This window comes from Ochotona curzoniae, unplaced genomic scaffold, assembly GCF_017591425.1.
Source record: "Ochotona curzoniae isolate NIBS_2020 unplaced genomic scaffold, NIBS_Ocur_1.0 contig_4792, whole genome shotgun sequence".
Taxonomy (NCBI): Eukaryota; Metazoa; Chordata; class Mammalia; order Lagomorpha; family Ochotonidae; genus Ochotona; species Ochotona curzoniae.
The window spans coordinates 4,832,557-4,848,497 of NW_024466389.1; the positions used below are offsets into that span (position 1 = coordinate 4,832,557).

The following is a 15,941-nucleotide window of genomic DNA, read 5'->3' on the forward strand; positions in this document are numbered from 1 at the left end:
TTTGACGGGGCCACTTTCCGGAATGCTCCTGTTTGCCACGACACAGCGTCCCGGTGTGCTGCTGCACGGCCTTATACCAATGCTCAATGCAAGCTAAATGGGAAAAGGAAAGTGGCCAGGGCTGGGAGCAGGTGGGCAGCCAGGGGAGCTGGGCGTGTCCAGAGAGTCAGCTGGATCCTGTGACCCCGCCTCCAGGGCTCCTGGGATGGAGCCAGCGGTCAGGGCATAGGTCAGTCTGCAGAAGTTAACACAAGAGCCTTGGGGATGGTTTAGTTCTCTGTTTACTGATTTTTCAGAAGGTAAAATTCACCATGGAAACACTGAGTTGGTGGCCCCAGTCTCCCCTGGCTTCAGGGAGGACTTGAGGTATGAGCTCTCAGCAAGGAATCAGGAGGCTGAGTTCCGCCTTGGACCTCCCAGGATCGCTCCTGTGCCCCCCCCACCATGTTCTAGAGAGGCCAGGGCCTGGCACACCCCCCTGTCCCCCACTGGAGCCCCGAGCCAGGTCTTTGCTCTTCCATTGCTAAGTGGGACCTGTCTTTGAGCTTGGTTTTGACTCAAGAAGTGGTGAGGGAGACCAGGGGGCGTCTCCAGGCTGGGGACCATGGCAGGCCCTGGCTGGTGAGGAAGAAGGCCCCCATGGTGGGGGAAGGGGAGCACCTATAAGGTCAGGGGAACCAGCAGCACCTTGGTCAGGGGTTGCTAAGGATACCAGTCCTCCGTGCCCAGGGCTGGCTGGCTGACTCCTAACTTCTCCAGCTTATCCAAAGTGTGTGTGGATTTCCCATGAGAACCCCTCCCCCACCTCCGTCCCCCTGCCCACAGGGGTCAGGGACGGCCTGTTGGCTGAGTCTGGCCTGCAGCACCATCAGACGCCGGGCTCCCTGGAGACCACACGCGGTAGTAGAGCACCCCCTTCCACCCCTCCCAGGTCAGGCTCCGCCTCCCCAGAGATTACTCCAGGTGTATGGAGCTCTGGCCTGTGCCCCTTACTTGATGGAGCCTGCACGCATGCATGGTTCCGAGCACCTGTCCACTCATATGTGACATCTAAGGATGCCTAGGTGGCCCTTCCACCCCCCTTAGGTCCCTCTTCCTAGGGGTGCTTTGGGCACTGGGACCTTTGTCCAGGCTGCTGGATGCTGGACAAGCACAGCCCACCCTTGAGGACAGGGGAAGCGCCTGACCAGGACTGCGGCCTTGGCCCTCTCCTGTGCTGCAGCGGCCTCCTGAGGTGCCTGCCTTGGGCCCCACCCGCAGCATTAGGGCCACGGAGGAGTGATCAAGTCACTCCCCTACCCTGGGGACACGCCTTCCTCCTCTGCAGCCAAGGTTTCAGACTTAGGCGCCGAAGTACTTCCTCAGGCATGCATGGGCCTTTCAGGACTCAAAGGACACGGGTTCGGTGCCGGCCCCCATAGACCCTGAGTGCTGACAGTGCAGGCGAGGGGCCGGGCGGTGCGTGGGTCTGCAGAGAGCGCGTGCGGGGCAGGAGCACGGGTTCCTCCAGGGAGAACATGGCCCAGCCCCTCTCACCCCCCACCCACCGCCAGCAGGGAGAGCTGCAGGAAACAGGAGTCCCCATTCCAGCGGGGAGACCCGCGTGGTCACTGCGGGTCTCTAAGCGCACGCACAGCTCGCTGTCATCCGCGGGCCTGACCGGCGGGCGGAGCGGCCAGATCCTGGGTTTAAAGCCCCAGCTGGGCGAGGAAGGGCCGGATCGGGGCTCCGGGGCTTGGGGACCTGCCCGGCCCTGCAGACGATGGACGCTCGCTCGCGGGGCCGGCCACCTTGGAGGAACCGGCCGCGCCCCGGCCTCGGGCGAGCGCCGCGGGGGTCGGGGAGGATGTGCAGCGTCTCCAGGGCGCGCCGCGCCTGCGAGCGCTCGGCCGCTTCGCCTGGCTGCGCCTGTGAGAATTTGCCGACGGTGCCCGCGCGCGGCTGGCCCCGGCCTGTCCGCGCCGCCCGGCGTCCCCGGCCCCGCCCCGGCCGCGCCCCTGCGCCGATGCCCCGGTGTCCGGCACCCTCGGGCCCGAGCCGGCGCCCTCGGGTCACTCCGGGATCCGCGCGCCGCGTCCCCTGGGCAACCGTCTCCAGGGAGACCGGGCCCCGCCCCCGGCACCGGCACTCGGTACGAAGTCCACCTGTGCGGGCCGCCCGCCCCGCCCCCGCGCCGGGCTTTGTCCACCGGGGCGGGACGCGCAGGGGTCGGCCGAGGCGGTGGCGGGTGCAGGGCGGTGGGGCTGGGGGCGGCGGGGGCGCCGGGGATCCCTGGGGGCTGGCCGTGCCACGCCGCTCCCTCTCCCCATCAGTGCATCCTTTTGTGCCCGCGACGGCGATGGGGAACCCACCGGTGGTCGGAGCTGCCCCCGGCCCTCCGCGAGCTCCGGAGCAGCTGTTTCCCCCGGGGTCCCGGCCGAGCGTCCCCGTGCATCCCCCGCAGCCGCCCAGCGTCGCCCTTGAACCCGGGCGCGCTCCCTGTGGAGCTCTGTCTGGGCTCCGCACATCCTGACCCGGATTCCAGAGGACGCGCTCACCACCCGCCTCCCGGCGCTGTCACGCCTTTCGCTTTGTCTGCCCTGTTTGGAAAGCGCGTTCGCTGGAGTCCGGTCTCCCAGGGGCTGCTAGGGACTTCGTGGGGCTGCAGCTGGAGTTGGGGCATCGTTATCCCTGGGTGCTGGGCCCCTCGGGCAGCCCGGGAAGTCACCCCCTCCTTCCTGGGTTGGGGTGGGCCAGGTGGGCGCCGGCTGGGGCCTTGAACGTTGTGTTCCTGGAGCGCGCACCTCCTCCAGTGCCTCCCGGGGCTGCTGCCCTTTCTCTCCCAGGGAAGCCCTTCCCAGCCCAGCTAGTGGGTTCCAGATGAGGCCCCTCTCCAAGGTCGAGGTGGCTGTGCCCAGCACCTAGGGAAGGGAGAAGAGCAGGTCTGCCCCCCTCGTGCACTCTGCTGGGATCAATTCCTGGGGCTGCGGCGGAGAGGTGGCGGCCGTCCCTCCCTTCCACTAGTCACGGCCCGACTTGAGGCCTTGCTGTTTGTTTAGTCAGTTTGGGACAAACAAGCTCTCAAGTTTATGAACTGCTTTTGCTGCCACGAAAAGGAGCTGGAACCCAAACCAGGCTCAGCACAATTGGTGTGCTTTCTAGTCACCTGTGTGTGCCGCGCCACTGCAGGTGCTGCTGGGATGGGTTCCAGGCCGGGAAGGAAGAGGCAGGCGGCATCGTGACCCATGGTAGGAGGGCCTATGGGCAGCACGGAGGCCTTTAGAGGGTCACTCGTTGTAAAACATTTTCTCCTTTTCGTTTTTTTCCAGATGGATAAGGAGCTCAGAGGCAGGTGAGGGCGGGGCTGCCACCAGCCCTGAACCCTCCTCCCCGGCCAGGCAGAGGGCCTTTCCCAGGGGTCTTGCACCATCCCTGAGAGGTAGGTGGAGGGAAGGGGAAGAAGGAGGTGGTTTGTGGGTGGTCTGAGTTCCCCCCCTCAGACCCACCGTTGGTCTGCAGCCTGGGTAGGTCTTTCTGAAGAAGGAACCTGACCCAAATCAGGATGGGAGGGTGTGGAACATGACCCTGACCCTGACCCAGGCCGCAGCTTCCTGGGGTGGGGGGAGCCTGCAGTCCTGAACCCCTTTTCCAGCACTTGGCACCTGCCATGCTGTGGGCCGGGGCTGGCCCGTCTTCTCCAGGAGAGCTGTGTGACTTGGTGCTGCCTCCCGTGAGGTCCTGAGGTTGGAAGGAAGCAGTCCCTGTACCTGAGCCAGGATGCTCTGACCAGCTCACAGGACATCAGCCTGGGAGCTGTCTGCTTCTGTCACTCTGTGGATGGGCAGGCTGGTGTCCTAGCCGAGCACCCCCGTGCAGGCACTCAGAGGTCCTGGGGCAGCCGGCTGTGGCTGTCTTGTGTGTCCCCTTGCGAACGCTGCAGGCACTCAGCGTGTTCTCTGTACACTCAGAACCCTGTGTGTGAGCAGCTGCCGGCACTGCTATGGGGACAGGGGCTGGGTGAGGGCAAGGGGCCATCCTATGAGGCTGAGCTCCATCAGAACCTTCCAGACATCTTTGTTGCTTGTGAATCTCTTTAAATAAATAGACTAGCCTGAATCTGGACCTAGCCAGCAGGTACCGGCAGAGGCACTGGTGGCCCTGACTAGCCTAGAATTCCCGTTCAGTGCTGCTGCTGGCTGGGGAAGCCCAGGCCCCTGATGGGGAGCAGGCAGGACCATGCTGGGAAAGCAGAGCAACTTCCCAATGTCTGCTTGAGCAGTTTCCATCAGCAGGCCAAAGCCTCAGACATAAAAGAAACATTTTTCCGTTGATTTTTTTTTTAAAGCAGAGAGATACAGAGACAAATTTCTCCCCAAATGCCTGCAATAGCTGGGACTGGCACAGACTGGAGCCAGGAACCTGGAGCTCCATCGGGTCACCTGGGTGGGTGGCAGGGACCCAACGGCTCAAATCATGAAAAGCCACCTCTCATGGTGTGCAGAGTCGGAAGGGAACTGGCTTGGACAGAGCATCCGAATGTGGCATGCGGATGTCCCGAGTGGTGGCTTCGCTGATGCCCCAGCACCTTCCACAGACGCATGTTTGTGATCCCAGCGTGATGGCTCAGTGGCTAAATTCTCACCTGGCAAGTGCCAGGAAGCCAGATGGGCACCAGTTTGTATCCCGCCTGTTCCACTTCCCATCCAGCTCCCTGCCTGTGACCTGGGAAAGCAGTTGAGGACGGCCCAAAGCCTTGGGACCCTGCACCCACGTGGAAGACCCGGAAGAAGCTCTTGGCTCCTGGCTTCAGATCAGCTCAGTTCCGGCCATTGCAGCCATTTGGGGAGTGAACCAGTGACTGGAATATCATTTTTTTTTCTTTCTCTTCTTTTCTCCATAAATCTGATCTGCCTTTCCAGTAAAAACAAATCAATCTTTTTTTTAGGTAGAGAGAGCTATGCATTGCTGGTTCACTACTCAAATGACCCAAGAGCTGTGGCTGGGCTAGGCTGCGTCTGGAAGCCAGAAACACGAGTGGGAGGGAGCCAAGCTCGTGAGCAGCGCCACGCTGCCTCTAGGGCTGCATTAAAAGGACGCTGAATTGGGAGTAGAGCTGCATCCCGTATGGACACCAGTTTGTGTCCTGGCTGCTCCGCTTCCAGTCCAGCTGATGCACCTGGAAAGGCAGCAGAGGATGGCCCAAGTGCTTGACCCACTATCACCCACCTGGAGACCCAGATGGAGCTCCTGGCCCCTGGCTTCACACGCGCCCAGCCCCTTATGTTGCAGTTATTTGCAAAGTGAACCAGAAGATGCAAAATTTCAATAGCTGCCTTTCAAATGAAATGAATAATTTTTAAAGTGTCCTTAGTATAAACTTTAAAATGAATCCTCCAGCTCACATGACGCTTAGCCACTACGCAGCTCTTCAGTGTGTGTGTGCAGGCTGGAAGGCAAGAGACGGAGATGCCAGCAAAGCACCAACTGTGCGCCCACGGGGGCCAAGGAGCAGGGAAGATTGCTAAATAGAGCTTTTAAAATGTTTGCAATTCACTACTTTATTTGAAAGCCAGAAAGAGAGTTCCCAACTGCTGGTATAGTCCCCAAATGCCCACCATAGCCAGGGCTGGACCAAGCCAAAAGCAGGGTCCACAACTCCATGTGGCTCTCCCATGAACTGGATCAACTCCACAGTGTTTGTTCCTAAAAGCTGGGGTCATGGTGGAGCGAAGACCCAGGCACTCCAAAGTGGGATATGACTATCCTGCATGGCATGTTTAACTGCTGCCCTGGGTCCCCACCCCATGCCACCCCATCTTGGGAACCCAGTGACCCTCAGTGCCAACCTTGCCTCCACTGGTCCTGACTCGTACACCTGCTTCTCCACAGCCGCTTAGTTCCCTTACTTCCACGTCTACTCTCTCCCTTCCCTCAGTCCTCCAGCCTTCCCAACTTAGATGAAACCCAATGCCCACCCCCTTCTGAGGGTCCAGGGGGGCTGGCATTGTGGCTCAGCAGTGGGGTGATCTGCAACCTGTGCCACCAGCATTGCTTAGGTGTGCCCTCTTGAGTCCTGAGTCCCGGCTGCTCCACTTCCAATCCAGCTCACTATTTATGTTCTTGGGAAGGCAGCGGAAGAACGCCCAAGTGTGTGGGCCCCTGTCATCCGGGGGAGAGAACTCAGGATTCCAGGCTGCTGGCTTCAGCCCAGCCCAGCCCCAGCCCAGCCCAGCCCAGCCCAGCCCAGCCCAGTCCAGTCCAGCCCCAGCCCCAGCCCCAGCCCAGTCCAGCCCCAGCCTCAGCCCAGCCCCAGCCCAGCCCAGCCTCAGCCCAGCCCAGCCCAGCCCAGCCCAGCCCCAGTCCAGCCCCAGCCCCAGCCCCAGCCTCAGCCCAGCCCCAGCCTAGCTCCAGCCCCAGCCCAGTCCAGCCCAGTCCCAGCCCAGCCCAGCCCAGCCCCAGCCCAGCCCCAGCCCAGCCCAGCCCCGGCCCAGCCCTGGCCCAGCCCAGCCCAGCCCAGCCCCAGCCCCCGCCACTGCAGCCATTTGGGGAGTGAAGCAACAGGACGAACTCTCTCTTCCCCTGAAGGTCTGTCTTTCCAATTAATGAGTTAAAAAGGCTTTGAGATCTTCAGCTTTCTCAGTATGCTCACTCCATTTTATGGATTGGAATGTTCTAGGATGGAACATGTTCTAGAATCCAGTTCTAGAAGGGAAAAGGAAGCCAGGCAGGATCTTTGTTGAAAAGAGTGTGTGGTAAAAGGCGGAAGATTTATAGGATCTGAAGAGATGCAAGTGTAGCGGAGATTGATATGTTCATAGATGGAAACAGAAATACGTCCCCATGGGTAAGGATGGACTCACAGAGAAATGGCTGATAATCTACGCTGTTGGGAGACACCTCAGTGGCAACATGGTAGACTTGAGAAATTCACGAAAGACAACTATTGTAAGCCTGGAGGAGAGAAGAAAGGGGAATGGAGAGAACTTGGGAAGGGAGAAGGAAGACCCCAGTGCCTATTAAACCGTGTCATAAAACGATAATAATAATGGAAAGAGTGTGGGCAACAACACTGTGGTACAGTGAGTTAACACTGGCTTCCCGCATAGGTGTCAATTCAAATCCTCCCAGCTGCTCCACGTCCCACCCGGCTTTCTGCTAATGCGTGTGGGAAAGGAGTGGGAGTTGGGCCCACACACCCACGTGGGAGACCCTGGTAGAACTCCAGGCTCCTGCCCTCAGCCTGGCCCGGTCCCTCACTGCTGTGGCCATCTGGGGAGAGAACGGGTGGATGGAAGATCTGTTTGTCTTGCTGCCTCTCCCTCTTTAATCTGCCTTTCAAATAAAACAGATCTCAAAGACCAGGCCGTGTTTAGCGTCCCTGGAAGACCGCCTCGTGGGCTCGCCTTGGCCAGTCTGAGTCCATGGCCAGATGCCACCACCGGCTTCCTCATTTGGCCACAGCATGTCGAGCATTGTAAATGGACCCTCCAGGACTCTGGCTGTCCCCGAAGTTTCAAAGCAGAAGGAAAGCTGTTAGCAGCTTCCCTGCAGAGTCCTGGCTCTCTTCCCGTCCCCAGGGACCAACAGGTGACATGATCTGTGTCATTCTGCCTTCTCAAAAATAAACAAATCTTGAGAAAAACCCCGAGTGAGGAAGGCGCGGCCTGGCCCTTCTCGGGAAGAGGAACCTCAAGTGGATGTGGTTTTACCATCAGGAAGTGGACCCTGGTGGTGGCCTAACCCAAGTAGGGTGACTCCCAGCTCCCGCTGCAACTTCCGTGCCCAGCAAGGCTGAAGCCGGACTGGCACCAGATTTTCAAGGTTTACTTATTTATGTTAAACACGGAATGACAGAGGGCCCAGAGTCCGCAGCAGCTGGGGCTGGGCCAAGGCCAGGAGCTCCAAACTCCACCCGGGTTTCCCTCATGCGTGGCAGGGACCCAAGCACTTGGACGTTCACCTGCTACTTCCAACGCACATCAACAGTGAGCTGGATCAGAAGTGGAGCAGCTGGGACACGAACCAGGGCCCTCAAGGGATTCCAGCACTTGCAGGGGAAGGATTAACCAATTGAGCCACTGCACTGGGTCCTAAGAGTAAACGTTTCTAGCTTGTTTAATCAGCAAAACAATGGAATCGAGAACATACAAAGATATGCAACAAACCAGTAAAAATCCTCTAAACAGCTTTCCTGCCTCCAACCCCAGGGCAAACACACAAAGCCTACAAGCTGGCTCTTTACAGCAGGAAAATGCTTTGTGTAAAATCAGGAAACTGCACATGGGAACCACAGGGCATCTGTCCGCATCAGACTGGCCAGAGCGAGCAGAGCGGACAGCCCAGTGCTGGCCAGGGTGGTGCGACTGTTCATGGGCACCAGGCCCGCGGGGGGCACTCCGAATAGCCAGTCGAGTTCCTGGCGTGATTGTAGCTACCACACCTGTGACTGTTAGCACCTGTTGTGTACCTGGCATGATGAGACGTTTCAGGACATTCAGTGAGCCGTGATTCTTGCACCGGGGGAGTTTCTGGCGTGCTTGGTGGGGGCTGGGTCTGGGAACGCACCTTCTGCCTGTTTGTTGTATGCAGTCTACAGATCAAATATATTTGACAAATATCTCGAAATGATACTTGCAGTGCACCCCAAGTGTCAAATATACTCCCGACGCAAAGGCTCAGTGCCAAAAACGGAATGTAAACTATCTCATTAGGATGTTTGCCATATTGATTATATGTTGATACGACCATTTAAAGACATATTGGGTGAAATAAAATAGGAGACTCCGGGCCTGGCATGATAGCCTAGTGACTAAGTCCTTGCCTTGCATGCCCTGGGATCCCATCTGGGTGCTGGTTCTAGTCCTGGCTGCTCCACTTCCCATCCAGCTCCCTGCTTGTGGCCTGGAAAAGCAGTTGAGGACGGCCCAAAGCCTTGGGACCCTGCACCCACGTGGGAGACCAAGGAGAAGCTCCTGGCTTGGATAGGCTCAGCTCTGGCCATTGCAGCTACTTGGGGAAGAAACCAGTGGAAGATCTTTCTGTCTCTGTAAATTTGCCTTTCCATTAAAAATAAATAAATCTTAAATATAAGAGGGACTTCAAAAGGTTCCTGGACAGGGGAAGAAGTTTATCTTGGTGCAAACTGTATGCTGTTTTCTTCCTAAGTTATGTTTCCATGAACTTTTCAAAGTTTCCACACACCTTACAAAGCTTTATTTGAAACTGGATTTTCTCACCCTCTGGAATGGGTACAAGGCTCTTCCGCATTGTCATGTGGTCACAGTTTGTTTCTCTGGGCCAGCACGGAGGGAGCTGTGGGCCACGCGGTGTGAGACTGGAAAGCACTGAAGCCAGCCGAGAGTTTATCAGTAAAGGGCAGAGGCAAATGCGCTTGGCTTCTCACGGGAAATCACCACGCGGAATGACAATGGCCGAGCCACGTTCGCCAGGAGCCCCGAGCCAGGCGCTCCCCCCCGAGTCTCCCTCACGGTGCAGGGTCCCAAGGCTTTGGGCCATCCTTGACTGCTTTTCCAGATCACAAGCAGGGAGCTGGGTGGGAAGTGGAGTAACTGGAATATCAGCGCCCATATGAGATCCTGGTGCTTGCAAGGCAAGGACTTTAACCACTAGGCTACCATGCCAGGCCCAGGAGCAAAAATAGTAGCACGTGTTTGTGGACACAGCTGAGTAGAGTGAACGTGTAAAAATGTGCGTGGATGTTCTTGTTTCAATGATTTTTTCAAAGTCAGAGACAGAGAGAGAACTTTCATCTGCTGGTTCACTCCCCAATGGCCACACTAGCCGGAGCTAGTGGTCTGAAACCAGGAGCCAGAAGCTTCTCCCAGGTCCTCCATTCCGTGAGTAGGGGGAGCCCCAGGCACTTGGACCTTCTTCCACTCATTTTCCCAGGCCATTAATAGACAACTGGATAGGAAATGGAGCAACTGGGACTTGAACTACTGCCCATATGGGATGCCATCACTGCAGGCAGTGGCTTTACCCACGGTGCCACAGCCCTGCAGCTGCATGGGCATTGTAAACCACTGGATCCTCAGCCTGGACTGGGAGCAGGGGCAGATGTAGACATGAAGGCCCTTGGGTTTGTTATGTTGTGTTGCTCACCAGGGGTAGGCATGACAGAGAACTCTGTGCCACTGAGCTGTTTTAACATTATTGGATGCTAAAGCCATCGTTGAACCATTTGTTGCTCCACTCTTAATTCAGTTCGTGGCTAAGTCGCCAGGGGAGATAGCAGAAGATGACTCAAGTGCTGGAGCCCAGTCCCGGCTGTCGCAGTTATTTGGGGAGTGAACCAACAGATGAAAGATCCCTCTCTCTCATCCCGCCTTTCAAATAAATCATTTCATTGAAGATTATTTATTTTTATGTGTGACCTCCCTGGATCCCATGTGTCACTTCCCTGGGTCCCATGTCACCTCCGTGGGTCCCATGTCACCTCCCTGGGTCCCGTGTGTCACCTCCGTGGGTCCCATGTCACCTCCCTGGGTCCTATGTCACCTCCCTGGGTCCCTAAATGGCCATAGAAGCTGGAACTGAACTGGTCTGAAGTCAGGAGCCAGGAGCTTCTTCCAGAGTCCCAAGGATTGAGCCATCCTCTGCTGCTTTCCCAGACCACAGCAGGGATCTGGATGGGAAGTGGAGCAGCTGGGACATGAACCAGTGCGCATATAGGATGCCAGTGTTGCAGGCAGAAGATTAACATGATACCTCACCACACAGATGGCATTTTTTTAAATGAAAAAGTGTCAAAAAAAAAAATCTACAGCCTTGGTCTTTTTACAAGTGCCTGGTGGGTGACCAGAACTCCTACTAGCTGCTGGTGTGCCAGCCTGTGGCCATGGTGGGGTGGCCAGTGTGTCTGTCACATGGGGAAATGACATGGTATGGGCACTGCTGAGTCCCTACCTGCCTGTGACGACACAGCCCAGCCCAGACATCGGCCTGGGACGAGGGGCCACAGACCACCCTGGACAGGAGGAGGCCCTGAGGGAGGGCCAAGACCCTGCCCCCTGCACCTGCCTCCAGGTCCTAATCTGTGGGGACCCCCTAGATCTCCCTAGATCTCTGCCTGTTACCTGGTGGGTGTGACTCACAGCTTACCTGCCCTTGACCTGAGGCATGGCTCCAGCCACCTAGGATGAGGCATCCAAGTACAATGTCATTGTTGGATGAAGGGACTGCAACCTGTGTAAGTTTTTGCCCTCCATGGTTCTTGCAGCTGAAGAACCCTGCCAACTCATTCCTTGGTGGCCTCGGGGTCTAACCCATCTCCCTTTGTCTCTTTTGCAGAAAAGCTCGCATCCCAGAAGCAGCAGAGCAGGATGCCCCCCGGGGTTGACTGTCCCATGGAATTCTGGACCAAGGAGGAGAATCAGAACGTGGCAGTGGACTTCCTGCTGCCCACAGGCATCTACCTGAACTTCCCCGTGTCCCGCAATGCCAACCTCAGCACCATCAAGCAGGTACAGGCTTGAAAACAATGCTGTCCTCTCACCCGGGTGCCCAGAGGGGCAGCCAGCCTGGGGGACGCAGGCGCAGTTTCTTAAACTTGGTATTCTCAGACAGGAATTCTGAAAGATACACATTATGTCTGTGAATTGTTCAAAAACGTGTCATTTGGAAGTCACTTGTTATTCTGAAATCAGCTTCCACCCCAGCTCCCCCAAAATTTGATACTTGTTTGAAAAGTAGAGAGACACAGAGAAGGAGAGACCTTCCATCCACTGGTTAACTCCACAAACATGTGTAATGGCTGTCCTGGGTGGAACCAGATGGAGCTAGATGGAAGCCAGGCACCTAGGACTCCCTTTGGGTCTCCCATGTGGGTGTCAGGGACCCAAGCATGTGGGCCATCTTCTGGTGCTTTCCTAGGCACATTAGCAGGGAGCTGGGTGGGAAGTGGAGCAGCTGGAACTCAAACCAGTACTCACACGTCATAGGTGCAGCTTAACCCACTGCACCACAAGGCCAACCTGAGTCTCTTCTGCTTTAACACCTATCCTTGACTAGATTCCCAGATGATGATGCCCCCCATTTCTAGCCCATGAGACCCCTCCATGCTCCCATGTCACCTACCCTGGGTTCCATGCCACCTCCTTGAGTCCCATGTATCACTTCGCTGGGCCCCTTGTCACCTCCCTGGGTCCTGTGTGTCACTTCCCTGAGGCCCACATCACCTCCCCTAAGCTGTCCTGTCCACGATGAGGCCGGACGAGACGCCTCCTCCTTTCCCGGCCTCCACATGTCCACACCATGGACATCAGGCGCTGGAGCTCGGGCTGCCCTGTTCTTCGATGAGGGGCCCAGGATGCCTCAACATCTGGCCCCTCCATGAGTGACACACTTTTGAATCTGTCACCAGGGCTGAAAGATGAGAGTGGTGAGCCCCAGAAGTGAGTGGGGTGCCTGAAGTGGAAACTCACATGTCAGGTGGTGATCCCTGGGTTCCGAGGGACCGCCTGCCCAGCCCCAGGTCGCCAGGGACAGGGCACAGACCAGCACCACTCGTGGGGCGGGCCTTAGCTGTCCGGGAGGGTGGTGCCAGTCGGGGCCCTCGGCTGGGCTGACGGCCGGGTCCCTGTTCCCGCAGGTGCTGTGGCATCGCGCCCAGTATGAGCCGCTTTTCCACATGCTGAGCGACCCCGAGGCCTACGTGTTCACGTGCGTGAGCCAGACGGCCGAGCAGCAGGAGCTGGAGGACGAGCAGCGGCGGCTGTGTGACGTGCAGCCGTTCCTGCCCGTGCTGCGCCTCGTGGCCCGCGAAGGCGACCGCGTGAAGAAGCTCATCAACTCACAGATCAGCCTGCTCATCGGCAAAGGTGCCCTGCCCTTGGGGCCCTGGGCCGGGGTCCCAGCTACTGCCGCTGACCCTGCTGACCTCGTGGCTCCCGCCCTCAGGCCTCCACGAGTTCGACTCCCTGCGTGACCCCGAGGTCAATGACTTCCGCACTAAGATGCGCCAGTTCTGCGAGGAGGCGGCAGCACGCAGGCAGCAGCTGGGCTGGGAAGCGTGGCTGCAGTACTGCTTCCCCTTGCAGCTCGAACCTCCAGCACGGAGCTGGGGAGCCGGCCCCCAGCCCACCCCGAGCCGGGCCCTGCTAGTCAATGTCAAGTTCGAGGGCAGTGAGGTGAGCCCACCCACATGCCGAGTCTGCGGGGGGGCCTTCTCCTATGATGCTCCATGGGCCCCATGACCCCCCTCCTGCCAACAGCCTCATGTGGTACCCTGGCCAGAGCCAGCGTGTGTGCAGGGCTCAGTCCAGCACCCTCCAGGGCACGTGCAACAAGCAAACCAGGGTGGGTTCTTTGGTCGTTGTCTGTTGAATCAATCAATACCCTCCGGGTGCCCGCATGAGTGGGTGCCCTGTTCAGGGGAGGGGGCTGTCGTTGTGCCCCCAGTGCCCATGGGGCCTCAAGGCCAAAGGCCTGACCGCCTCCTCCTCCTCCTCCCAGGAGAGCTTCACCTTCCAGGTGTCCACCAAGGACATGCCCCTGGCACTGATGGCCTGTGCCCTCCGGAAGAAGGCCACAGTGTTCCGCCAGCCCCTGGCTGAGCGACCCGAAGACTACACACTGCAGGTGAACGGGCGCCATGAGTACCTGTACGGCAGCCACCCCCTGTGCCAGTTCCAGGTGAGGCCGCCACGGCCCTCTGCTGCGGGGCTGCCCACAGTGCACGCACTGTCCCCAAAGCTTGCACCAGCCAGTGCTCAGCGAAGGGAGGCAGGGAGGGCAGAGCGGCCGCTCACTCCAGCCCCTCCTCAGTACATCCGCAGCTGCCTGCACAGTGGCCTCACGCCTCACCTCACCATGGTGCATTCCTCCTCCATCCTGGCCATGCGGGATGAGCAGAGCAACCCTGCCCCCCAGGGCCAGAAGCCCCGCACCAAGCCGCCCCCTGTGCCTGTGAAGAAGGTAAGATGGTGCCCCCCTCGCTCGCACTCCTGTCCAGCCCAGCGTCCACGGGTGACCCCGGCTGCACAGTGGGTGACTGGAGAACCAGGCCCAGCGTGGAGATCAGATGGCCAAAGGGGGTCCCAGCTGAACGGCTCGGGGGAAGGGTGCGTTGCCTTCTGCAGGTGCCGGGTGCCTGCACAGCCCAGCTGGTGTTGGGGCCGCCTGTGAGCCTGTCCCCCCTCAGCGGCCCTGGGCATGAGCTGTGCTGTGCCCTGACAGCCCCTCTATGCCCCCAGCCCTCCTCCGTGTCGCTGTGGTCCCTGGAGCAGCCCTTCTGTGTGGAGCTGGTCCAGGGCAGCAAGGTGAATGCCGATGAGCGGATGAAGGTAGGCGGGGGCGGGGGTGCTGGGGGGAGCTGTGTTGTTTGCACAAACAAGGCGGTTGTGGCCTGGGATGGGGGGGCGGGCGGCAGAGGAAGAGGGGCGCACGCGAAAGCCACCCGACCGCAGTACCGGCCTTGCTGCCTGGGCGGTTGGGAGCTTCTTCAAAACAGGAAGGGGGGGCAGCCGCGGGAGAGGCCAGTTCGCAGAATCCGGGGCGGGCTGAGTTCTGGGTACTAGGGCTTGGTGGAGAGTGCGGGGCCAGTTTCCATCCAGGGATGCAGGCTGGGGGGGTTGGTGCCAGGCCCCTGGAGGAGGGGGTGTTCCTGCAGGACTCGGGGAGCTCCTGGAGCGGTTTGGGGGGAGTGGCTGGTGCTGTGGGTGCCTCAACCCTAAAACCTGTTCCCACACCCACCTGCCCTGCCCCCCCTCAGAGCAGCCCGGGAGCTGCAGGCTCCCCTGCCCCATTTGGGCAGCATGGGATCTGGCCGTCATTTACAAGCAAGGACTGTGGGAGGGGCTCTGGGCGACAGGGACTGGGCATCAGGTGGATGTGGGGGAGCACTTGTTCAGGTGCACGCACCTGCCCCACCCCCAAAGAGAAGGTAGCCTTGCGAGGTTCCAGCCAGAAGGGCCCTTAGAGTCCTGAGCCTTGGAGGGGAAACTGAGTCCAGTGAGGGGAAAGGATGTGTGCCAAGGCATGCGCAGGGCCCACCTGCTGAGCGTTGCCCGGCAGGACCCCCTCCACATGCGAAGCAGGGTTCCGAGCTGTGGAAATGAGGATCTTTAAGGAAGCACTGGGGAGGGAGTTTCCAAGGGAGGGAGGGAGTTACCTGGGCGAGAGCAGGGGGCTGGGCGGTGGCTCTCACTGGCATCCCACCTCCCCTCCCCTGCCCCACACCAGCTGGTGGTGCAGGCTGGGCTCTTCCACGGCAACGAGACGCTGTGCAAGACGGTGTCCAGCGCGGAGGTGAGCGTGTGCTCAGAGCCTGTGTGGAAGCAGCGGCTGGAGTTCGACATCAGCGTGCGGGACCTGCCACGCATGGCTCGGCTCTGCTTCGCGCTCTACGCCGTGGTCGAGAAGGCCAAGAAGGCACGCTCCACCAAGAAGAAATCCAGGAAGGCGGTGGGTGGCCGCACCCCTACCTGGCCCGGGGCCTGGCACAGGGCAAGGGGACAGCGGGGGCAGTTCTGGGATGCCAGGATGAATGCAGTATCCTAGCGGGGCCCAGCAAGGCCCAAGGCAGCGACAGGCTGGCAGTGGTAACCGGGCCTGAGTCACCTGCCCCGCGGCCCTGCTGGCTTGGGCAAGCTGGGGGCTTGCGTGGTTGGTGCAGGGCTAGCTGAGTGTGGGTGTGGGCAGGAGCAGCAGGGGTGGGGAGTGGGGGTGTGGGTCATCCCCTTGCCCTGCAGGGTCTCCCACAGGGCCTGGTGACCATGGGTGGGACGTGGGACGGCTGGGGAGACCGCTAGGGCTCAGGCCAAAGTGATCCCATTGAGCAGATGGGCAAGAAGAGGTGTATGCTGGGCTGGCCCTGACTTGCCGTCTGCTCCCTCAGGACTGCCCCATCGCCTGGGCCAACCTCATGCTGTTCGACTACAAGGACCAGCTCAAGACGGGGGAACGCTGCCTCCACATGTGGCCCTCTGCCCCAGGTGGGCCCA

At 59.3% G+C, this 15,941-nt stretch overlaps 1 protein-coding gene across 3 annotated transcripts in view; it reads left to right on the forward strand.

The window, feature by feature from the left end:
- PIK3CD (phosphatidylinositol-4,5-bisphosphate 3-kinase catalytic subunit delta) overlaps positions 1 to 15,941 on the forward strand; it is a 36,787-nt gene that overhangs the window by 14,930 nt on the left and 5,916 nt on the right. For 2 of the 3 annotated variants that reach the window (XM_040987869.1, XM_040987871.1), the window contains exons 2-10: positions 3,309 to 3,418; positions 11,290 to 11,462; positions 12,590 to 12,818; positions 12,898 to 13,127; positions 13,453 to 13,632; positions 13,765 to 13,914; positions 14,193 to 14,282; positions 15,181 to 15,402; positions 15,836 to 15,932. In XM_040987869.1, coding sequence (XP_040843803.1) covers positions 11,322 to 11,462; positions 12,590 to 12,818; positions 12,898 to 13,127; positions 13,453 to 13,632; positions 13,765 to 13,914; positions 14,193 to 14,282; positions 15,181 to 15,402; positions 15,836 to 15,932 — 1,339 coding nt within the window. In that variant the 5' untranslated portion in view covers positions 3,309 to 3,418; positions 11,290 to 11,321. Of the gene's footprint in view, positions 1 to 3,308; positions 3,419 to 11,050; positions 11,189 to 11,289; positions 11,463 to 12,589; positions 12,819 to 12,897; positions 13,128 to 13,452; positions 13,633 to 13,764; positions 13,915 to 14,192; positions 14,283 to 15,180; positions 15,403 to 15,835; positions 15,933 to 15,941 lie in introns of all 3 variants that reach the window. The other variant, XM_040987870.1, reaches the window with a different exon arrangement.